The sequence below is a fragment of the Morone saxatilis genome, unplaced genomic scaffold, assembly GCF_004916995.1.
Source record: "Morone saxatilis isolate NCDOM2014 unplaced genomic scaffold, NCSU_SB_2.0 Contig23, whole genome shotgun sequence".
Lineage (NCBI taxonomy): Eukaryota > Metazoa > Chordata > Actinopteri > Moronidae > Morone > Morone saxatilis.
The window spans coordinates 10,627,859-10,644,412 of record NW_023339796.1 but is presented as its reverse complement, the minus strand read 5'-3'; the positions used below and the strand labels follow the sequence as shown (position 1 = coordinate 10,644,412).

Below are 16,554 nucleotides of genomic sequence, written 5' to 3'. Positions count from 1 at the left end.
GCCTGTTGATTGTTAATAAATCCCAGCTCATAACTTAAGGTGACCGCTGGCTTTTGAAATTTATTTTTATTATTATATTACTTCTTTTGTGATTGATTTCTAAACTTTTAAAGTACATTTAATTAATTTACTGTTTTAAACCTTTGGTTCTTTCTGTTAGTTCATTAATACATTTTTATTCTTTTTTTTTTCTGTTAGACTTACATATGTAGTTTTACAATGTGAAATGCATATTTATTGGTTATTTATTACACTTATGTACTTGTTACAACAGTTTTCAATTTACAGTAAAAGCAATTTTGAACATTGTTTTGAAAAGTAAATATAGTACAAATAAAAAATAATTTCTGGTCATTTGGTCACATCAACCCAAAGACTTAAAATATTTTCTGACTAACTACTTATTAAACCATCATATGGGAACACTATATGAGACCATGGACACTTTCCACTATTTCATTACAGGAAAGACATTTAATTTTATGCTGAAATACACACAGAGAAATGACAAAGAGAAGATTTTGAGCAAGAAAATAAATCTTTTAATGTAGTCTGACTGGATGGCCTCTGTCTCTCTCTCTCTCAGGTATGGCAGATCCCTCTGCTCTACCTCAGGCTGTGTCCGCCTTCCAAGCATGCCACTTCATCGGGATGCCTGAATGTGAGGTAGGCCTACCTGACCAATCAGTGATGGTCTTCAATTAAAACACTTCAACCTGATTTTTATGTTGAATGTCAGGATGAGCTTACTAGAATTTGGCATTCAAAGGTCAAGGTCACCATGACCTCATAAAACATGTTTTTGGCCAGAATTGATGATTTTTCACAAGTGGTCAGACAATGATATGGTGACACATTTGACTCAAATGTCTAAGTTCACAGTGACCACAAACAAATCCTAGACAAACACACTTTTAGTCATAGCTCAAGAATTGATGCGTCAGCTATGACAAACTTTCCCACAGATGTTCAGTGGAATACAACAATGAAGTGGTGATTTCAAAGGTCAACTTCCCTGTGATAGTAAAATATCCTGGAAAAACACTTTGGTCATGAACAGAAGGGGAAATGTTATATGTTTATCTATATTTCACAGTTGGTCATAAACTAACTAAAAGGTCATTGAGACCTCAAAGTAGGTTTTTAGGCATCATTTAAGAATGAATTGGCTGATTCCAGGTTTCACACACATGTTGACAGAGACGACACAATGAGCTAGCGCAGTTATATCTTTGTTTCACCCGCTGGTCAACAGGTGATCCTGGCTCAGTGTGCAGTCTATCTGGCACGAGCACCCAAGTCTGTGCAGATCTACAAGGCCTATGCTAATGTGAAGGCCTGTCTGAGGAACCACAAAGGCCCTCTGCCTCCGGTCCCTCTGCACCTTCGCAACGCCCCCACCAGGTTGATGAAACAACTGGGCTACGCTAAAGGCTACAAATACAACCCAGCCTTCAGTGGCTCCGTGGAGCAGGATTACTTACCTGATGAGCTGCAAGGAATCAACTTCTTCACCTGGACACCTTCAGACCCATGAGGATCTGCTGTAATGACTGACGCAGCTCGCTGTATTAGGTTAAAAACCAAGGCGGCTGAATGAAAACAATCTACTAAATGATCAGTTTGGGGATATAATGTAAGTTTTATGTAGGTGCTGATCCAAATGAAAATGTATAGTTGGGAGTTAACCATCATGTCATGTTCAGATTTGTCTACAATTTGACTTTAGTTTATTGTTTTTGAATATTTTATAAAGGAGACAAACACTATATACAGTTAATTTACCTCTAGATGTTCATAACAAAGTCATTAATCTTTACAAATAAAAAACAGAAATGTACACTGTATGCCTTTGTATTCTCATAATAGATACTTCAATGTTTACCATGTTAAATACATTTGTTGGTTTATTTTTGTTCTGTTCTTGTAACATTTTCAAATATTGTTTAAACTGATTAAAATGTTTGTTTCTTTATGTTATAATTGTATATATTTTGATTAAATACAGACAGATATTCTAATATAAAGTGTCATTATATAGTTTATTCAGTCATTTCTTCAGTTGTGGAAACCTCTTCAGTTTTGGGCCATGGTCTGAGGGGAAATAACACAAGATTAAGTTTGTACATTTCACAAATAGACTATATTTATTATATGTCTTCATGTAAAGTGATTCTGGTTACTTGTTGCTATTTATGTGGCTTCTCTCACCTCACTGATCCAGGGGATGAAGGAGGCCACACGGGTAAACATTGTGGGCTTCCGAGGGGTATTACAGCCCCGTCCATCCACGAAACTAGTCACTCCTTGTACATACCATTTACCATCCCTGCCCTTACAGTTCAGAGGGCCTCCAGAGTCACCCTGGAAGATAATTTAAGATATTGGAGCAATGGAAAATAGTATTGTTTGCTTCACCCAAAGCATGGAGTTGTGGTGGCTGTAACTCACATGGCATGCTGACTTGCTCTCTCCTCCTGCGCAGATCATTGTTGTCTTTGCTGAGCTACCCCACCAGTCATTCTGACTACAGACACTGTGACCCACCACAGGAAGTAGGGCCTGCTGTAGTGTAGTTGCCTGAGGACCACCAGCTGAAGAGAAAATCACATAATAATTGGGCATTTGAAATATTTAGATTTACACAGTGGAGTACGACATGACATGACGTGAGCCGGGTGATGGCAGACTTTGGCGGCAGGTCTTACAGGAGAGACGACCCCAGCCTGTGACGTAGCAGGGCTGGTTGTGGGCAAGAGTATCACTCTGCTGTGGCAGGCAAGCCAGCTGAACCTTGTCATTGATAACAGCACTTTTCTCCAGCTTAAGCAGGGCAATGTCATTCCTACATAACAGGATGAAACAATGAAATGTGAGAGTAATTACATATTTTCAATTGCTCAGAGTCCACATATCTGTTTGTTTTCTACAGGTGAATGTGTATTAATTTACATTTAAAGGACTTCTATTTGCTCAGCTGCTGTTCAACAGAAACTCTCAGGGTATAGGCACCTTTTTCAAGGACACATTAACTGTGTTTCTTAGTAATCCACAACAGATCTAAAACACTGGAGTGGTTATGTTGAGGAGGGTTAATAATTACCCACAAGAGACACAGTTGCTGTTCCATTTGGGATGGATGAACATTTTAGCCACCATAATGGACTGTTCAGGTCCTTCCTCCTTGTTCATGTCATGCTCAGCAAGAACAACCCTGTACGTGTGGAATCTGGATTGGAAAATAAAAAGCTTTATCTCAATGACATGTGACCGTGGCAAAGAAAAAAAACATCTTAAGAGGAAGCCTGCATGCCATTTGCTTCGGTTTTAAAACAACTGTTTATCCACAAACTTCCTCACGTGATGCAGTGTGCAGCAGTCAAGACCCAGTTAGGAGCAATAAGTGTTCCTCCACAAGTGGGGAAGAAAGACTCCAGAGAAATCTGCCACGGCCAGCTGTATGGACGGGCTTCTTCCCCATTCACCACACGGCTGGTGTTGGGCTGGTAGCTGGGTACACCACACCCAGACACTTCAACATAGTGAGAGACAGAACCAAGGCAAACTGAGAATGTCTAACTTCATATATTAATTCATGTAAAAATGTGTGTAATGCGAACTCACCAGTTGTAACAACCAGGAGGAGGAGCAGTACCAGTTCCATCTCTTATTCGTCCAAACAACCTGGCTCATCATGCAGAGCTATTTATAGGAACCAGTCCAGACACAGCCTGGGAGTGTTCCTCACATTTCCCAGGTGGCAAAACTGCTGTGTAGTTTTTTAGTTAGATAACAGCCGAAAATCAGACTGTAAAAAATTGTATGTGCAGATTGAGACATACCAATAACACAAGTTTTAACACCTTATAATGTATCCACATGTTGCTCCATTTAAGGCCCCACAAAAAATTAAGATTGTTTTAATCTTACGCTGGGCCCAAACATTTTTAGCTATATTATAGGCAGAGGAACTATGTAATCCCTTAAAACAGCACTACTTCAAAGAAATGTTCAATTTAATTAAATTAAATTAAGGTGTTTGGTATGGGGGAAGTAATGTGTGCCTTCATATCTTAATAGGGTGAGAATTGAGAATAGAGTGTGAATTGGCAAAAGGGCCTTCAAGAAAGGAAAAAAAGAGATACAAAAAAATGTAGAAATGCACATTACTATCAGCAAAGCAGAGGTTAAACATGTAATCTGAGGGGGAAAACAACCAAATGTGGCAAAAAAGATGGGACAGAGAAGGGAAATGGAGGCATTTTTATAAAATTCAAAAGAGTGTGAAAGTTATTAGGGTAGACAGCGAACACAGGACAGAGGACACCGTAATATTAAGGTTTATTAAGGTAATATTAAAGATTGAGACACTGTGCACTAAACAAAACACTGAAAATGGCGAGGGATGTCAGGAAGAAGAGTCAGTGGAACATGTAGTTTGGAGTTGTAGGAGGTATGGGACACAGAGGGAGATGATGTGGGAAAAACTGAGGGAATTAGAGGGGCAGGAATTCACATGTCACAGGTCAGGGTATTGTTGACCTTTTTAAGGGATAGGGGTTTTACAGGAATAGGTGATAGGGGTCAAACAGAGTTTAGAGTATAGTTTAGGGTGTGGCTTCGTGTGTTTGGGTTTTTTTTCCAAGAGATTTAGTTTGTCTATTTTCTGAGTCCCACTCCGGAGCAGAAGGTGGCGGTAATGCACCAACAAGGTGAATGCCAACCTTCGTCAGACAACAACAAGTAGAAGAAAAGGAGCCCGGAGTCGGCGCAGGAGCACGGGAGCTTCTTGAAAGATGGCGGCGCCCCGTTTTTCACTCGTGCGGCTTAAAGCGCTGTTCAATATCGGCAAATGCGTCCACACAGGAGACAAAACGGCGTCCAACTGGGGCAGAGACGTGCGGTGGTGTCAGACAAAAGCCCGAACCTTACGGGACCAGGGTACATCACATGTCCAGACTAAACAAGGTGAGTGAAAACTGTCATTGGCCAGATGAGCAAACCGGTGACAGCGACGCATAAACCTGAAGGGCATCCATAGTGTAGACATCTCCCTAATCATCATGTTTCTTTCGAGTTTACCTTAAAATGCCGTTAACCTTGCTGTGCTTGACCTTACTTTTATTTTTATTATTATTTTTTTTACCATTTCTATAACATGAGCCCAGACCTTCTCCTGAAGGAGTTCCCGGACCCAAAGGGTCTCCTACATAGCACCATCTCCCGTTCAGTGAGAACAGGCGACCTGTCCCAGCTCATCCAGTACAGCTGCACGGAACATGCGGGTGTCAAGGTCAGAAGAAAGTCACGGTGGGATGGGGGAGGGAGGGAGGGAATAGTGGGGTATTCTGGACACACCGAGTCGTTTGGAGCTAGGGAGTTAAATTCTGTTTTTGTAACTTTGTTTCTGTAGAGAGCCACCGTCACACTACACTGGCCCTACAAGATCGAAGAGGAGGGACACGCTGTCAGGAAGCTGGATGCAGAGCGAGTTGCTGCAGCGGCTGCTTGTCTCAAACTCAAGGTAAGCCGTACTGACATCAGACAGTTAAAGAGCAGACACTTTCCATTTTGTCTTACCAATCTGTGGTGATTTTTCTTCTCTACTTTTCTCTCCCTTTCCTTGCTCTCCTTGTGTACAGGAAATTGGTGTCATTGGTCCAAATAATCAGCTCCCTGGCAGGAAAGCTGACGGGAGGAGAGGGGGGCTGCTTTCAGCTTTTTGTGATGAGAACGACCTGTTGACAGATAATTTCAATGTGTTTAGAGAGAAGGCACATGTACAAAACCAACAGACGGCCACTGAAGTAGAGGCCTCCCAAATATATGAAGCTCTTACCCTGTTTCCACAACCTAAACATCTCCTCATCAGGGTCATCCAGTTGGCTAAATCCAACAGAGTCACGGTTGGTAGCTCTCATCCTTTGCACAATGAAAGCTAAGCACTAGTGTAGTCTAAACTTGTCATTCTCTTATCTTTACAGGAGATAATGCAATTCACAACAAGAAATGAGATTACTCAGCTGACCCTGCAGTGGCCAGAGAAGATGACATTCTCAACCAAAGCGAGGAACCGAGTGACAGGGGAGAGGATGGTCGCGGCTCTGGCCTGCATGAAACTGAAGGTGAGGCTCACTCTTTGGAAAACTACTGTGTCTTCGCCTACGTGTTAGAGCTGTGTAAGCATGTGCATCGTGTCACCTCCTCCAGGAGCTGAAACTGTTGGACAGTAACAACAAGCCGCTGAGTCACGTCAAGTACCACCAAGCAAAGGTGAAGGAGCTTGCAGAACAACAAAGACGCCCCGTCCCCCTGGAAATCCCAGACTACCTGAAGGAGTCCATAAAAGAGTACCAAACACAGGTCAGTCTTCACCTCATGTGAGAAAGATGGAGGGAATTCAGAGCTTTTCTTATTACATAGGCGCACTACAGGGCCAATAAAGAAATGGTTTTCCAACTTGACTGACCTTGCTGTGAACTACACTCCAGGAAGATTAGTTAAAGCAACAGATCCATGAGTTTCATGGCATATCAATTCAGTTTTATGTATATAGCACCAAATCCGTAACTTCCTAAGATATTTTTCATATAGAGCAGGTCAGGATTGTACTCCTTGTAAAATTGATGCTGAATCATTGAAAAAAGGTTGATAGTAATATGATATTTTGCATCTCTGGATTAAAGTTAAGTGAATACAGCAGCAATTTCTTTAGCTTTCATTGCAACAATAGCGAGGCAACCAGTATAGTACAGAAATACTAATCCAAGCTTCTACAAGTACAAAACTAGCCTATACAAGCATTGCACATAAGGTCAACAATAGTCATTCAACTGAAGGTGATGCTTTTATTACACATTTTATTACAAATTATTATCCAACATCAGCACCACAAGCATGTGTTCTTGTGGCTGAATGGTAGCAATTCACTGGCCATTCACTGCTTCCCTGAAGTGTGGATAAAGTGCCATCTAAATGCATATGGTTTTGGCTTCAGATGTTCATCATTCCCATAGGGTTGTAATGTCTGAGGGTCCACATACTTTTGGCCATTTAGTGATGTCTTAATGTCAAAACTAATGCCTCATCTTTGTAACAGTACCCAGTGGAAGAAGAAGTGCAGAAGGTGTGGGAGGAGAAAGAGGCGAGAGAACAGCAGACGGTACATGAGGAGGAAGATGAGGTCTTCGTGACAGACGCCATCACAGGCATGCTGTACAGGCCTCTGTCTGAACGGGAAGTCAAGAAGCTCAGTTACCACCTGCAGGAAAAATGGGAGAGAGCAAACCCAGTGCTGAGTGTGGAGCTCCCAGTCGATGCCCACCGTCAGCGGGTGGTCTCAGCAGTGCAGTCCTCCAGGGTGGTCGTGATCGCTGGCGAAACGGGATGTGGGAAATCGACCCGAATTCCCCGATTCCTGCTGGAGGAGTGTGTGAGAAGTGGCAGGGGGGCTGAGTGCAACATTCTGGTGACCCAGCCCCGTCGGATCAGTGCTGTGTCTGTGGCCCACCGTGTCGCTCAGGAGATGGGTCCAGATCTAAAACCCTATGTGGGACATCAGGTAGATGCAGTTTTATGCTATACTGTATTTGTTACTAATAACAGTTTTTATTGCAATATAGCCAATATAGCACCTTCTATTCTGTAGTGATTTGTGGTTATGGTAGAAGCAAAAATATCAGAACACTTAACAACAAAATGAATGGTACCTTTTGATGGAAATTAATTAATTAAAATCGTATTCTGAATTACGATTCAGAATACTATAATTAGTAACATCAAATTGATTATTTTAACCAAGGTAACCATACTGAACATGAATTCAGTACAAAAACTAGGTCATTCTTCTCTGTTCGTAGGTCAGACTTGAGAGCAAACCACCAGAGCACAATGGAGGATCCATGCTCTTCCTCACGGTGGGCATCCTGCTGAAGAAGCTGCAGTCAAACCCGTCCCTGTTGGGAATCAGCCATGTGGTGGTGGATGAGGTTCACGAGAGAGACATCAACACAGACCTGCTGCTGGCTCTGCTGCACTCCAGCTTAGAGAAAAACCCCAACCTACGAGTGGTGCTTATGAGTGCTACTGGGGACAAGCAGAGGTTCGCTGAGTACTTTGGAGGCTGCCCAGTGGTAGAGGTGCCTGGGTTCATGTACCCAGTGAGGGACAGATACCTGGAGGATGTGCTTAAAGAGCTAGGACGCCTACTGCCAGTCCAGCAGACAGCGGAGTCAGAAAGGAAGGTGAGGCTGGAGATTTGTGTTTAATTACCTTCGGATTCATCCAAGTTTAGTTTTATGTTTCCTTTGTCCTTTTGTCTCATGGATTTGTATTGTATCCTGTTTAAGGGACGAACACGCGATATTGCAACAGATGTAGATTTAGTAGCTGACGTAATCGAGCACATTGACCGACATGGACAGCCAGGTAACTAACAGTCTGCATCTCATCTTTTTTCTTCTTTTTTTTTTTTTTATGAAGCAAGATGATGGCCCTGAATCATATGTGTTAAACATTCTTTCTCCTCATGTTTGCAGGTGCAGTGTTGTGTTTCCTCCCTGGATGGCAGGAAATCAGGGCTGTTACAGAGAAACTCATGAAGAGGCCCCACTTTTCCTCAGGCTCACAAATGATCTTGCCATGTAAGAGAGTACAGACCGATTTACAAAGACGGGTCTTATTCCTGCAAGTATAGCAGTATACAATTTATGATTTTATTTGTTGTTTTCTTTCAGTGCACTCTAGTTTATCAGTACAAGACCAGCAGGCGGTGTTCCAGCACCCCCAAGTGGGCCAGAGGAAGATTGTTCTCACGACTAACATTGCTGAGACTTCAATCACCATAGATGACATTGTCCATGTGGTGGATACAGGAACTCATAAAGAACAGAATTATGATCCGCTGACTAAGGTTAGTGTCAGAGTGTCTGCAAAGATCTGAAAAAACTATGGCCTGCGATCTGTTGTATTTTCCCATGGAATCTAGTTAAAGGGCACAAATCAGTTGTTTTTGGTATTCCAGGTCTCCTGTCTGGACACAGTTTGGATATCTCATTCTAATGTCACTCAAAGAAAAGGCAGAGCAGGGCGTTGTCAGCCAGGACAGTCCTACCACCTTTTTTCACAAAAGCAGCTGAAGACCATGACTCACTTCGCCATCCCTGAGATTCTGCGCACCCCACTAGAGAATTTAGTAATGCAAGCCAAAATCCACAGTCCGAAGTGCAAGGTATTGAACGTGAACAATGCCTGTATTTCTTTTGCCTGTTGTTTTGTATATTTCCGACCTATGAAATGATAGGCTTTGTCATTTCTTTTTGTGTGTAGGCTGTAGATTTCCTGTCTCAAGTGTTGGACAGTCCAGAGCCACAAGCTGTGAAAGTTGCTGTCCAAAATCTTGAAGACATTGGTAAGTGACTCACAACTACTTATGTTCTGGACTGTGTGGAGGCTTTCGCGTCATCATCGTGTGTGTCTGACTTCACATGTTCAATGTGGGATTAAGCTGTCAGTGTTTGCCTTTTTAGGAGTCCTGGACAAGAATGAAAACCTGACTCCTTTAGGAGAGTCTGTTTCGTATATGTCATGTGACCCTCGTCTGGGCAAATTGCTGGTCCTGGGTGTTATGTACAGATGCGTACTGCCCATGCTGTCAGTAGCTGCCTGTCTGACCAGAGACCCATTCCACAACAGCCTGCTGGACAGAGCACAAATTCTCAAGGTGAGATGATTTAACACTGGCCTGGAAAAAAAAAAAAGCACAGCAATGATATCATGTACTAATTTGTTTTATCTGTGTTCTGTTTGTCCAGGTGAAAGAAGCTCTGAGCAACTCGGACTGCAGTGACTATTTGGCGTATATTAGAGCTGTGTTAGGCTGGAGGAAAGTTCAGCAAGAGGGGGACAGAGCAGACCGAGAGGACTATCTGCACAATCACACTCTGTCCGGGTCAAGCCTTCGATTCATCAATGGTTAGTTTGAAGCACACACTCATTTTTTTAGATATCGTCTCATTACTCAGGACTCATTGTTGGGATTTCAAATTACTTCTTGTAAACCTTTTTCTTTCTTTTTTTTTTTGCCGCAGGTCTCATTTCTCAGTTCAGCTCGAACCTGCAGGAAGCCAACCTGGTGTCTCATGCGAATAAGTGCCTGCAACATACTTCTGCTTACAACGAGCACAGCAACCAGGATGAGCTGCTAAAAGCTGTCCTGCTGGCTGGATTCTATCCCAACCTCATTCAGGTACATGGCCAAAAAGGAGTCTATCATGTTTGCACCTTCCTGGGTCAAATCCCTCTTTAGATGTTCCAGCATGACACATTTACTTTACACTTTTTTTTTGTTTTTTCCAGGTGAAGAAAGGTGGGGTAACCAAAGGACGCTTTCGCCCAAACAGTCTGTGTTTCCACACAGTCAACGGGCCAGTAGAGCTTAAGCGATCAGTGAACAGGTTTGAACATTGCTGTATCATTGGCTACAGCAGATACTTACTTTCCTAGGGCGTATGTATACTTATTGTCTTCCTTTTGTGTTGTAGAGGAAAAAAGGAGCTTCCAAGTCACTGGTTGACGTACTTCAGCGCTGTCAAGTCCAGCGGGGTTGTTTTCATCAGAGACTCTTCTGTGGTCCATCCACTCGCCCTGCTGCTTTTCACAGACTGTGATATCTTAGAGACAGGTAGGAAATGTACTGCTCTCCATAAAAATGAGATTATTAAGGAAAGGAACTGGTGTTTGTAGGTGGGAGGAGTTATTATTTTGCCCTAAAGCAGCTATAATCAATATTTTTATAACAATGTGAAAGGGTTCAGTGGTAGTGATAAAGTTGTGGAGAATAATCACCCAAATCTGCAGCTCCTCTTGACTTTACTGTGCTTTAAGTAAGTTTAACTCATTTAAATGTCTGGTCCACACCTTTTGCTGTTTAGATCCACTCTCTTCACTCTCATAACATTGTCATCTGTTACAGCAGGCAACTGTTTTCCCCGAAAAAGCTCTAAAAACCCACTGAACACAACCTGCTCAGCACCAAAGAGTAGACAGTCACTGGTAGCAACTATCTAGTGAACATAGTGGAGTGTTCATCAGTTTAAGAGCCAGATATTTCCCTCAGGAAATGATAGAGACTACAACCAAAGCTAAAGAAATAAACATTGGACTTGGCATTCTTAAGGTGGACAGAAACATGAATCTGAATAACTTATAATGTTTCTCCATAATAAGCAACTGACTGCTAACCAGTTTGCCGGATCAACTTGTTTCCACTGCCCCCAAGTGGCCAAAAACAGTTATTGCAGGTTTAAGAGCTCGGCAGTATGTGAGAAATATTCTGATTTAGGAATTATTTTTGCAATTCAGCTTACAAGGCTGCCAGTAAAGTGTAGCTGCATCAGATCTTATATTAGAGATGTAGGCAATGATTTAAGGGTCTGGGACGACTACGCAGCCCTCTATGCTGACTTGAAATACAGTGTTACTACCATGTAAGTTGGTGTAAAAAGCTGGCTATTGCTTTTGTATTTCCTTTCTGGAGTTCTTAGAAACCTGTTTGCCACTTTAATAGCACATAACTTAATTTCTCTCAGGACTGCACAACAAAACATTTTGCTCAAAACAATAACTATACAAAAAATGATGAGGTGTACTTCCATATTTATCACCCTCCTTAGATTTCCAGAATTGCAGAAAATATTCTTCTCTTCCTAAGTAATTTCCTGTCTTTTCTCTTTTGTCCCAGTGAAAGGAGACAAAGTGGAATTATCACTTTCTGGACACACTCTGGTGCGCTGTGAGTTGTCAGTTGACACCTGGGAGCTGCTGTGGGATCTACGCACTTCCATGCAGGCCATGCTGTATCGCAACTTCAGCAATCCCAGCAATGCAACCATCCACTTTGCTCAAGATAGAAAGCTCATCTCATTACTTGTGGAGCTGCTCAACAATACAAATTCAAACCCTTTCATTCAGAACAACAGTGACAGTGAGGTGGACTGATGATCTAAAACGTGATGTATGTTGAACCTGGCTGGTACTGAGGAACCAAGGTGGAACACGGTATCTCCATTGTATATTTTTTTATTTAAAGAATGTTTGAGTCACTATACTATGTGCTGATTTAGAAACACATACTGTCTGCTAGGATTATCTTTCAGGTAAATGATAAACTGTGATGTGAGGAAATCCATTGGTTTGGATTTTGGACTATGGTTTACTGTTCATAATGATTTGCTTTTGGAATAGCAAAAGTGGAATTTTCTAATGAGTAAAGAAAAATAATTGTTAAAAAGACTGCATGCAGTGCAGGATGTCATATTTATTGCAATAAATGTTCACATGCTAACCTCCAGAAACTGATCAGATCCTTTTTATTGTTTATGAATTATTCAACTGCAGATAGATGGAAGGGAGAGAACTGACTTTTTTCCCCCTTAAGTTCCCATTGTTTAGGAAAAATCCTTCATAAACTGTGTGTGAAAGCAGGTCAGGCGTCTTAGTAATTCTTCCATCATGACCTCAGAGGTCATAATGCAAAATCTGCAGAGAGAAAAGTATCAGTGTTCACTTACATTTAATGTTCCATGAACTAATACTAATAAAAAAACATGTTTTTGGTGTAGTAAATCCTAATTTGTAGTTGTATTTATAATTAAAATGTTTGATTGATATGCTATAGGTATTATACCTGATGTGGTGGGTGCCTTCCTTTTGTCCGTACTCACAACCAGGACTGATTAGCACGCCAGCCTCCTCTAGTAGTCTGATACAGTAGAACGTATCTGGTTGCAATCCCACCTCCTGAAATAAGCAAAACAAACATAACCAGCTCTAAAAAGTTTTGAGCGATACTCCATCGTCTAATGATTATATATCTCCGGTTTTCGGAGTATACTTTGATGAGATAATGTTGTAACCTTGGCTTTCTGAATGGCTTTAGGTGGAAGATGCAGTCTGGGAAATGCAAATGCTCCTCCTTCCACTGGTTGGCAGCAGAAACCCGGCAGACTGTTTACAACCTCAAAGGCTCTCTTCGCATTATGAACCAGCATGGTCCTGATGTTTTGTGTCTCCTGCAAAAGAGAGTTAAAGGCAAGAAGAAAAATGCTCAAACTTGGGCTAGAGTAGAGGAAGGCCATTTCTAAGTCTACTAACAAAAACAGGCTGTTAGACAATGCAATATCTCTGGTCTCACCACATTATAAAGGGGGTATGAGGGATCTCCTGGTTGTGGAGGGTTGATCATCAGATCCAGAGCAATCTGACCCAACACAGGTGCACAGGCGTCTTTCGAGAACAGCTTGTAGATGTATTTCATAACATTGGGGTCCAGATTTACCAGCTCCACATATCCACCACGCATACCACACCTGGTGGGAGAGAGAAGAATCCAACTGTTTCCAAGGTCAAGAATGAATCTAAACCTAAATTATATCCTAAATTAAAGTTCCCCTCCATTAAAAAAATATGTTTTTCTCCTACAGTTGAATGTTTGTGCATCACTGTGCAAAATGATGTATGTGCAGCAACATTCATCTTCTTAAAGTGGAAAGTTTCTCTGTGCTCACTGAAAATTGGATATTAAGGGGGGGGGGGGTGTACATCTATTTAGATTGGTCTAAATTACAACTCAGCCTTCGTCTTAGGTCTGCAACTCTTCTGATCACCTAGCATAAAAGAGTGGATGCACTTCAGACTCCCATTAGGCCAGAAAACTCACTCTCCCATGAAGCCTTTGGATGCTGAGTGGAAGGACGCCAGCTCCACTGTGTCCGAAAGAGGAGGGCCCATCTCAGCCAAAACCCTCTTGTAAGAGACAAACTCAGTATTTTCCGCATAAACACAGCCCTGATAGACCTGTGGAGGAGAACAGACAGAAAAACCAAGCACTTATTTACATGTTTGTTAATGTTTATGAATTTCTCATCATGCCTTGTTAGACGACTATGCTTTATGACATCCACCTCATCGGCCAGAAGGAAGAGCTTCTTCTCTGAGACAAACCGGATCACCTCTTGAATTGATTTTCTGCTTTGAAGATGACCTACGGGCAACATGGCATGAAAAACAACCATGTGAGACATATTCTTTGGTACAAAAATATACCTAGGTGTTCTCCGTTCTGGTGAGATTTTACCACCTGAGGGATTTCCAGGGTTGATGACGTACACAGCTACAGGGTTACAGACTCCCTTGGCAGATTCCAGCGCTCGATGCAGCTCCTCCACCTGCAGCTCCCAGCCCTGCTCCTCACTGAGGTAGTAGGGAACGACAACTGCTCCCACCCCCATAATGGACAAAGTGGTAGTGCAGTGACATGGCACTGGAGTCAGCACGCCTGTTTTTGGTGAACTCTCGCTGTTCACCAAGACTTTGAGAATGTTCTAATAAGCACAGTTAAAAAAAATGGTGTTAAATTGAAGATGATGATGTTGGTTGGAACATTTAGAGTATGTGAGTAATATTGATCGTTACCTCGAGTGCCCACTGTGAGCCTGGGCTGATGAATATGTTTTCAGGGTGAGAGGGAGCTCCGCCGTCTCGTCTCGTTATGAATTCAGAGACTCTGTGGACTACTTCTGCTATACCCGCTGTAGCAGTATAAGAGCCTGAAGAAATAGCACAGATTCTGATTAACTCACAAAACACACACACTGATAAGAAAAGCTGAGATGACACTGTAGAATAGATATCATTATTATTGTTGTCTGTCTCTATTACATGCTACCATTGTATTATTGTCTATTTCTATTATATACACAGTAGGACTGGAACCATTAGTCAATTAATGGATTAGTCATCAACTATTAAATAAATTGGCAACTACTTTAATAATCAATTGATTGTTTTGAGTCATTTTTTTAAGAAACAAATTCCAAATTCTATGATTTCAGCTTCTCCAGAGTGAATATTTTCTGGTTTCTTTGTTCCTTTATGACAGTAAACTGAACATCTTTGGGTTGTGGACAAAACAAGACATTTGAGGACTTCACCTTGGGCTTTGTGAAACAGTGATCAACATTTTTATACATTTATATGGACAAAACAAGTAATTGATTAAATCAAGAAAGTGATTCACCCATTAATCAGTAATGAAAATAGTAGTTTGTTGCAGCCCTATTTCATTGTATTGTATTATCGTATTGTAATGTGTGAGTATTACATATTATTATCCTATACTGCATTATATGCAGTTTATATAAACAGTATTATTGTTTCTACAACACTGTATATACTGTACTGTAGTTCTGTTTTTTCTGGTCTTTTGGGCAGATATAGCTGATTTATTATTTTTAATCTCTAATTTCATTAATGTCTCACAGGCTCACCAACAATCCCAAACCCCAAATTATCCAATTTACAATAATGTAAAACCAAAAAAAGTGGGAAATTACCACATTTCAGAACCTGGAACAATGAATTATTTGTTTTGGTTTTCCCTTGAAAAATAACCGAAACTATAAATGTATTAATTTGAATTACTAAAAAGAAACAATCTACAGTTTTCATGACTTAAAGGGGCCACTTACCCAAATTCTAAATAAATCTCACTCCTGTAGCTCTAGTAGGCTTTGAAATATCTTTTCCTACACCAGCAGGTTTAGATTTGTTTTTCATTGTGAAATGTTTAGACAACTATTGGGTGGATTACTGTGCAATTTGGTGCATATCTTCATGGTTAAATATGGCTATAAATTACAGTTTGCATTTGTTTACAGTAAGCAGCAGTAAAGCCTCACAGAGCTGACGCAAGATGCTGAGTCTTGCTTATGCTGCGAGAACTTAAATTCAGTTCACCACCAAAACTATCTGCTTGGCCAGATATTAAGAGAAGTCAGTAGAAAAGTAGAAATGATTTTGTAATTTGAGTGCGCTGACCCTTGAATATGTTTGTTGTAATACCACACACACAGCCCTTACCTATACTGCCTCCAGCACATTGCCCAAGCAGCCTTTGAGCCCTCTGTCTGACATCCACTGGCAGTTTGTTGCTGTTCACAAGCTCAGGGTAAAGACACGCTGCAAGAACCTGCAAAAGAAGACACACACAGTAAGACTTTAATTCATAGGAAGGTGCATTATGTTGTTTTAATGCAGCTTAAATATGAGTTGTCTTTGAAGGTCACAGATTACCTGTCGGACAAATGACAGAGGCTTCACACCTGCCCTGTGTGGGTCACCCCAGGAGACATCTATCACTTCACTGTATGGCTTTCTCGCTCCCTGTGGACAGGTGAGTTTAAAGCAGAGGTTCCAGATGTCACAACACAGATTGGACAACAAACTCTAGATACTCTTTACCTTTCTGAGCTCTTCCTTGATCTGGCTTGCTTGTCTGGCCAGGACTACATACTCCAACTGTTTCATGTTCTTTACATTTGGACTAATCTCCTGCAGGACAGACATCTTTGTAATTCTTCTTCACTTCTATCAGAGCAGCGGCTGGTGTTGAGCTGAGCTGAGCTGAGCTGAGCTGTTTTAATAACTTGCTGCAAGGTAATTATTTGCACGTAGACAGGATTTCTAGTTAAAGATATACATGGAAGATATGTGGTA

At 41.4% G+C, this 16,554-nt stretch overlaps 4 protein-coding genes across 4 annotated transcripts in view; 2 read left to right on the top strand and 2 right to left on the bottom strand.

Moving 5' to 3' along the window:
- wrnip1 (WRN helicase interacting protein 1) overlaps positions 1 to 1,902 on the top strand; it is an 8,966-nt gene extending 7,064 nt beyond the window's left edge. The window contains exons 6-7 of the mRNA XM_035670318.1: positions 587 to 666; positions 1,256 to 1,902. Of these exons, the coding sequence (XP_035526211.1) occupies positions 587 to 666; positions 1,256 to 1,537 (362 nt within the window). The 3' untranslated portion in view covers positions 1,538 to 1,902. The remainder of the gene's footprint in view (positions 1 to 586; positions 667 to 1,255) is intronic.
- Positions 1,903 to 1,932: 30 nt separating this feature from the next.
- LOC118334418 (chymotrypsin-like elastase family member 3B) lies at positions 1,933 to 3,702 on the bottom strand. Its single transcript, XM_035670322.1, has 7 exons — positions 3,625 to 3,702; positions 3,361 to 3,532; positions 3,104 to 3,229; positions 2,709 to 2,845; positions 2,452 to 2,594; positions 2,212 to 2,364; positions 1,933 to 2,094 (listed from the first exon to the last, which is right to left on the bottom strand). Exons 1-7 carry the CDS (start codon positions 3,662 to 3,664, stop codon positions 2,077 to 2,079), a joined length of 789 nt encoding a protein of 262 aa, XP_035526215.1. The 5' UTR covers positions 3,665 to 3,702; the 3' UTR covers positions 1,933 to 2,076.
- Positions 3,703 to 4,779: 1,077 nt separating this feature from the next.
- Positions 4,780 to 12,619, top strand: dhx30 (DEAH (Asp-Glu-Ala-His) box helicase 30). Its single transcript, XM_035670313.1, has 19 exons — positions 4,780 to 4,968; positions 5,169 to 5,293; positions 5,414 to 5,524; positions 5,643 to 5,906; positions 5,985 to 6,125; positions 6,211 to 6,363; positions 7,100 to 7,561; positions 7,860 to 8,243; positions 8,349 to 8,427; positions 8,538 to 8,642; positions 8,736 to 8,911; positions 9,023 to 9,229; positions 9,328 to 9,409; positions 9,528 to 9,721; positions 9,813 to 9,972; positions 10,089 to 10,246; positions 10,357 to 10,454; positions 10,542 to 10,681; positions 11,741 to 12,619. The coding sequence occupies exons 1-19, from the start codon at positions 4,797 to 4,799 to the stop codon at positions 11,995 to 11,997; spliced, it is 3,468 nt and encodes a 1,155-aa protein (XP_035526206.1). The 5' UTR covers positions 4,780 to 4,796; the 3' UTR covers positions 11,998 to 12,619.
- LOC118334415 (alanine aminotransferase 2-like) lies at positions 12,302 to 16,474 on the bottom strand. Its single transcript, XM_035670319.1, has 11 exons — positions 16,300 to 16,474; positions 16,132 to 16,221; positions 15,919 to 16,027; positions 14,473 to 14,606; positions 14,138 to 14,381; positions 13,962 to 14,041; positions 13,718 to 13,854; positions 13,193 to 13,367; positions 12,915 to 13,070; positions 12,686 to 12,798; positions 12,302 to 12,537 (listed from the first exon to the last, which is right to left on the bottom strand). Exons 1-11 carry the CDS (start codon positions 16,402 to 16,404, stop codon positions 12,447 to 12,449), a joined length of 1,434 nt encoding a protein of 477 aa, XP_035526212.1. The 5' UTR covers positions 16,405 to 16,474; the 3' UTR covers positions 12,302 to 12,446.
- Between the last annotated feature and the right edge of the window lie 80 nt (positions 16,475 to 16,554).

Bases quoted from the DNA above. Each gene is read 5' to 3' on its own strand.
- dhx30 (XM_035670313.1), top strand. From the start codon at position 4,797: ATGGCGGCGCCCCGTTTTTCACTCGTGCGGCTTAAAGCGCTGTTCAAT. The intron at 5,525-5,642 runs GTAAGCCGTACT...CCTTGTGTACAG, and splicing joins CTGCTTGTCTCAAACTCAAG to GAAATTGGTGTCATTGGTCC. The intron at 10,455-10,541 runs GTTTGAACATTG...TTTGTGTTGTAG, and splicing joins CTTAAGCGATCAGTGAACAG to AGGAAAAAAGGAGCTTCCAA.
- LOC118334415 (XM_035670319.1), bottom strand. From the start codon at position 16,404: ATGTCTGTCCTGCAGGAGATTAGTCCAAATGTAAAGAACATGAAACAG. The intron at 16,222-16,299 runs GTAAAGAGTATC...ACCTGTCCACAG, and splicing joins TCAAGGAAGAGCTCAGAAAG to GGAGCGAGAAAGCCATACAG. The intron at 12,799-12,914 runs GTTACAACATTA...TGCTTATTTCAG, and splicing joins AAGCCATTCAGAAAGCCAAG to GAGGTGGGATTGCAACCAGA.
- LOC118334418 (XM_035670322.1), bottom strand. From the start codon at position 3,664: ATGGAACTGGTACTGCTCCTCCTCCTGGTTGTTACAACTG. The intron at 2,846-3,103 runs GTAATTATTAAC...CCTGTTATGTAG, and splicing joins AGCAACTGTGTCTCTTGTGG to GAATGACATTGCCCTGCTTA. The intron at 2,365-2,451 runs GTGAGTTACAGC...ATTATCTTCCAG, and splicing joins AGAGCAAGTCAGCATGCCAT to GGTGACTCTGGAGGCCCTCT.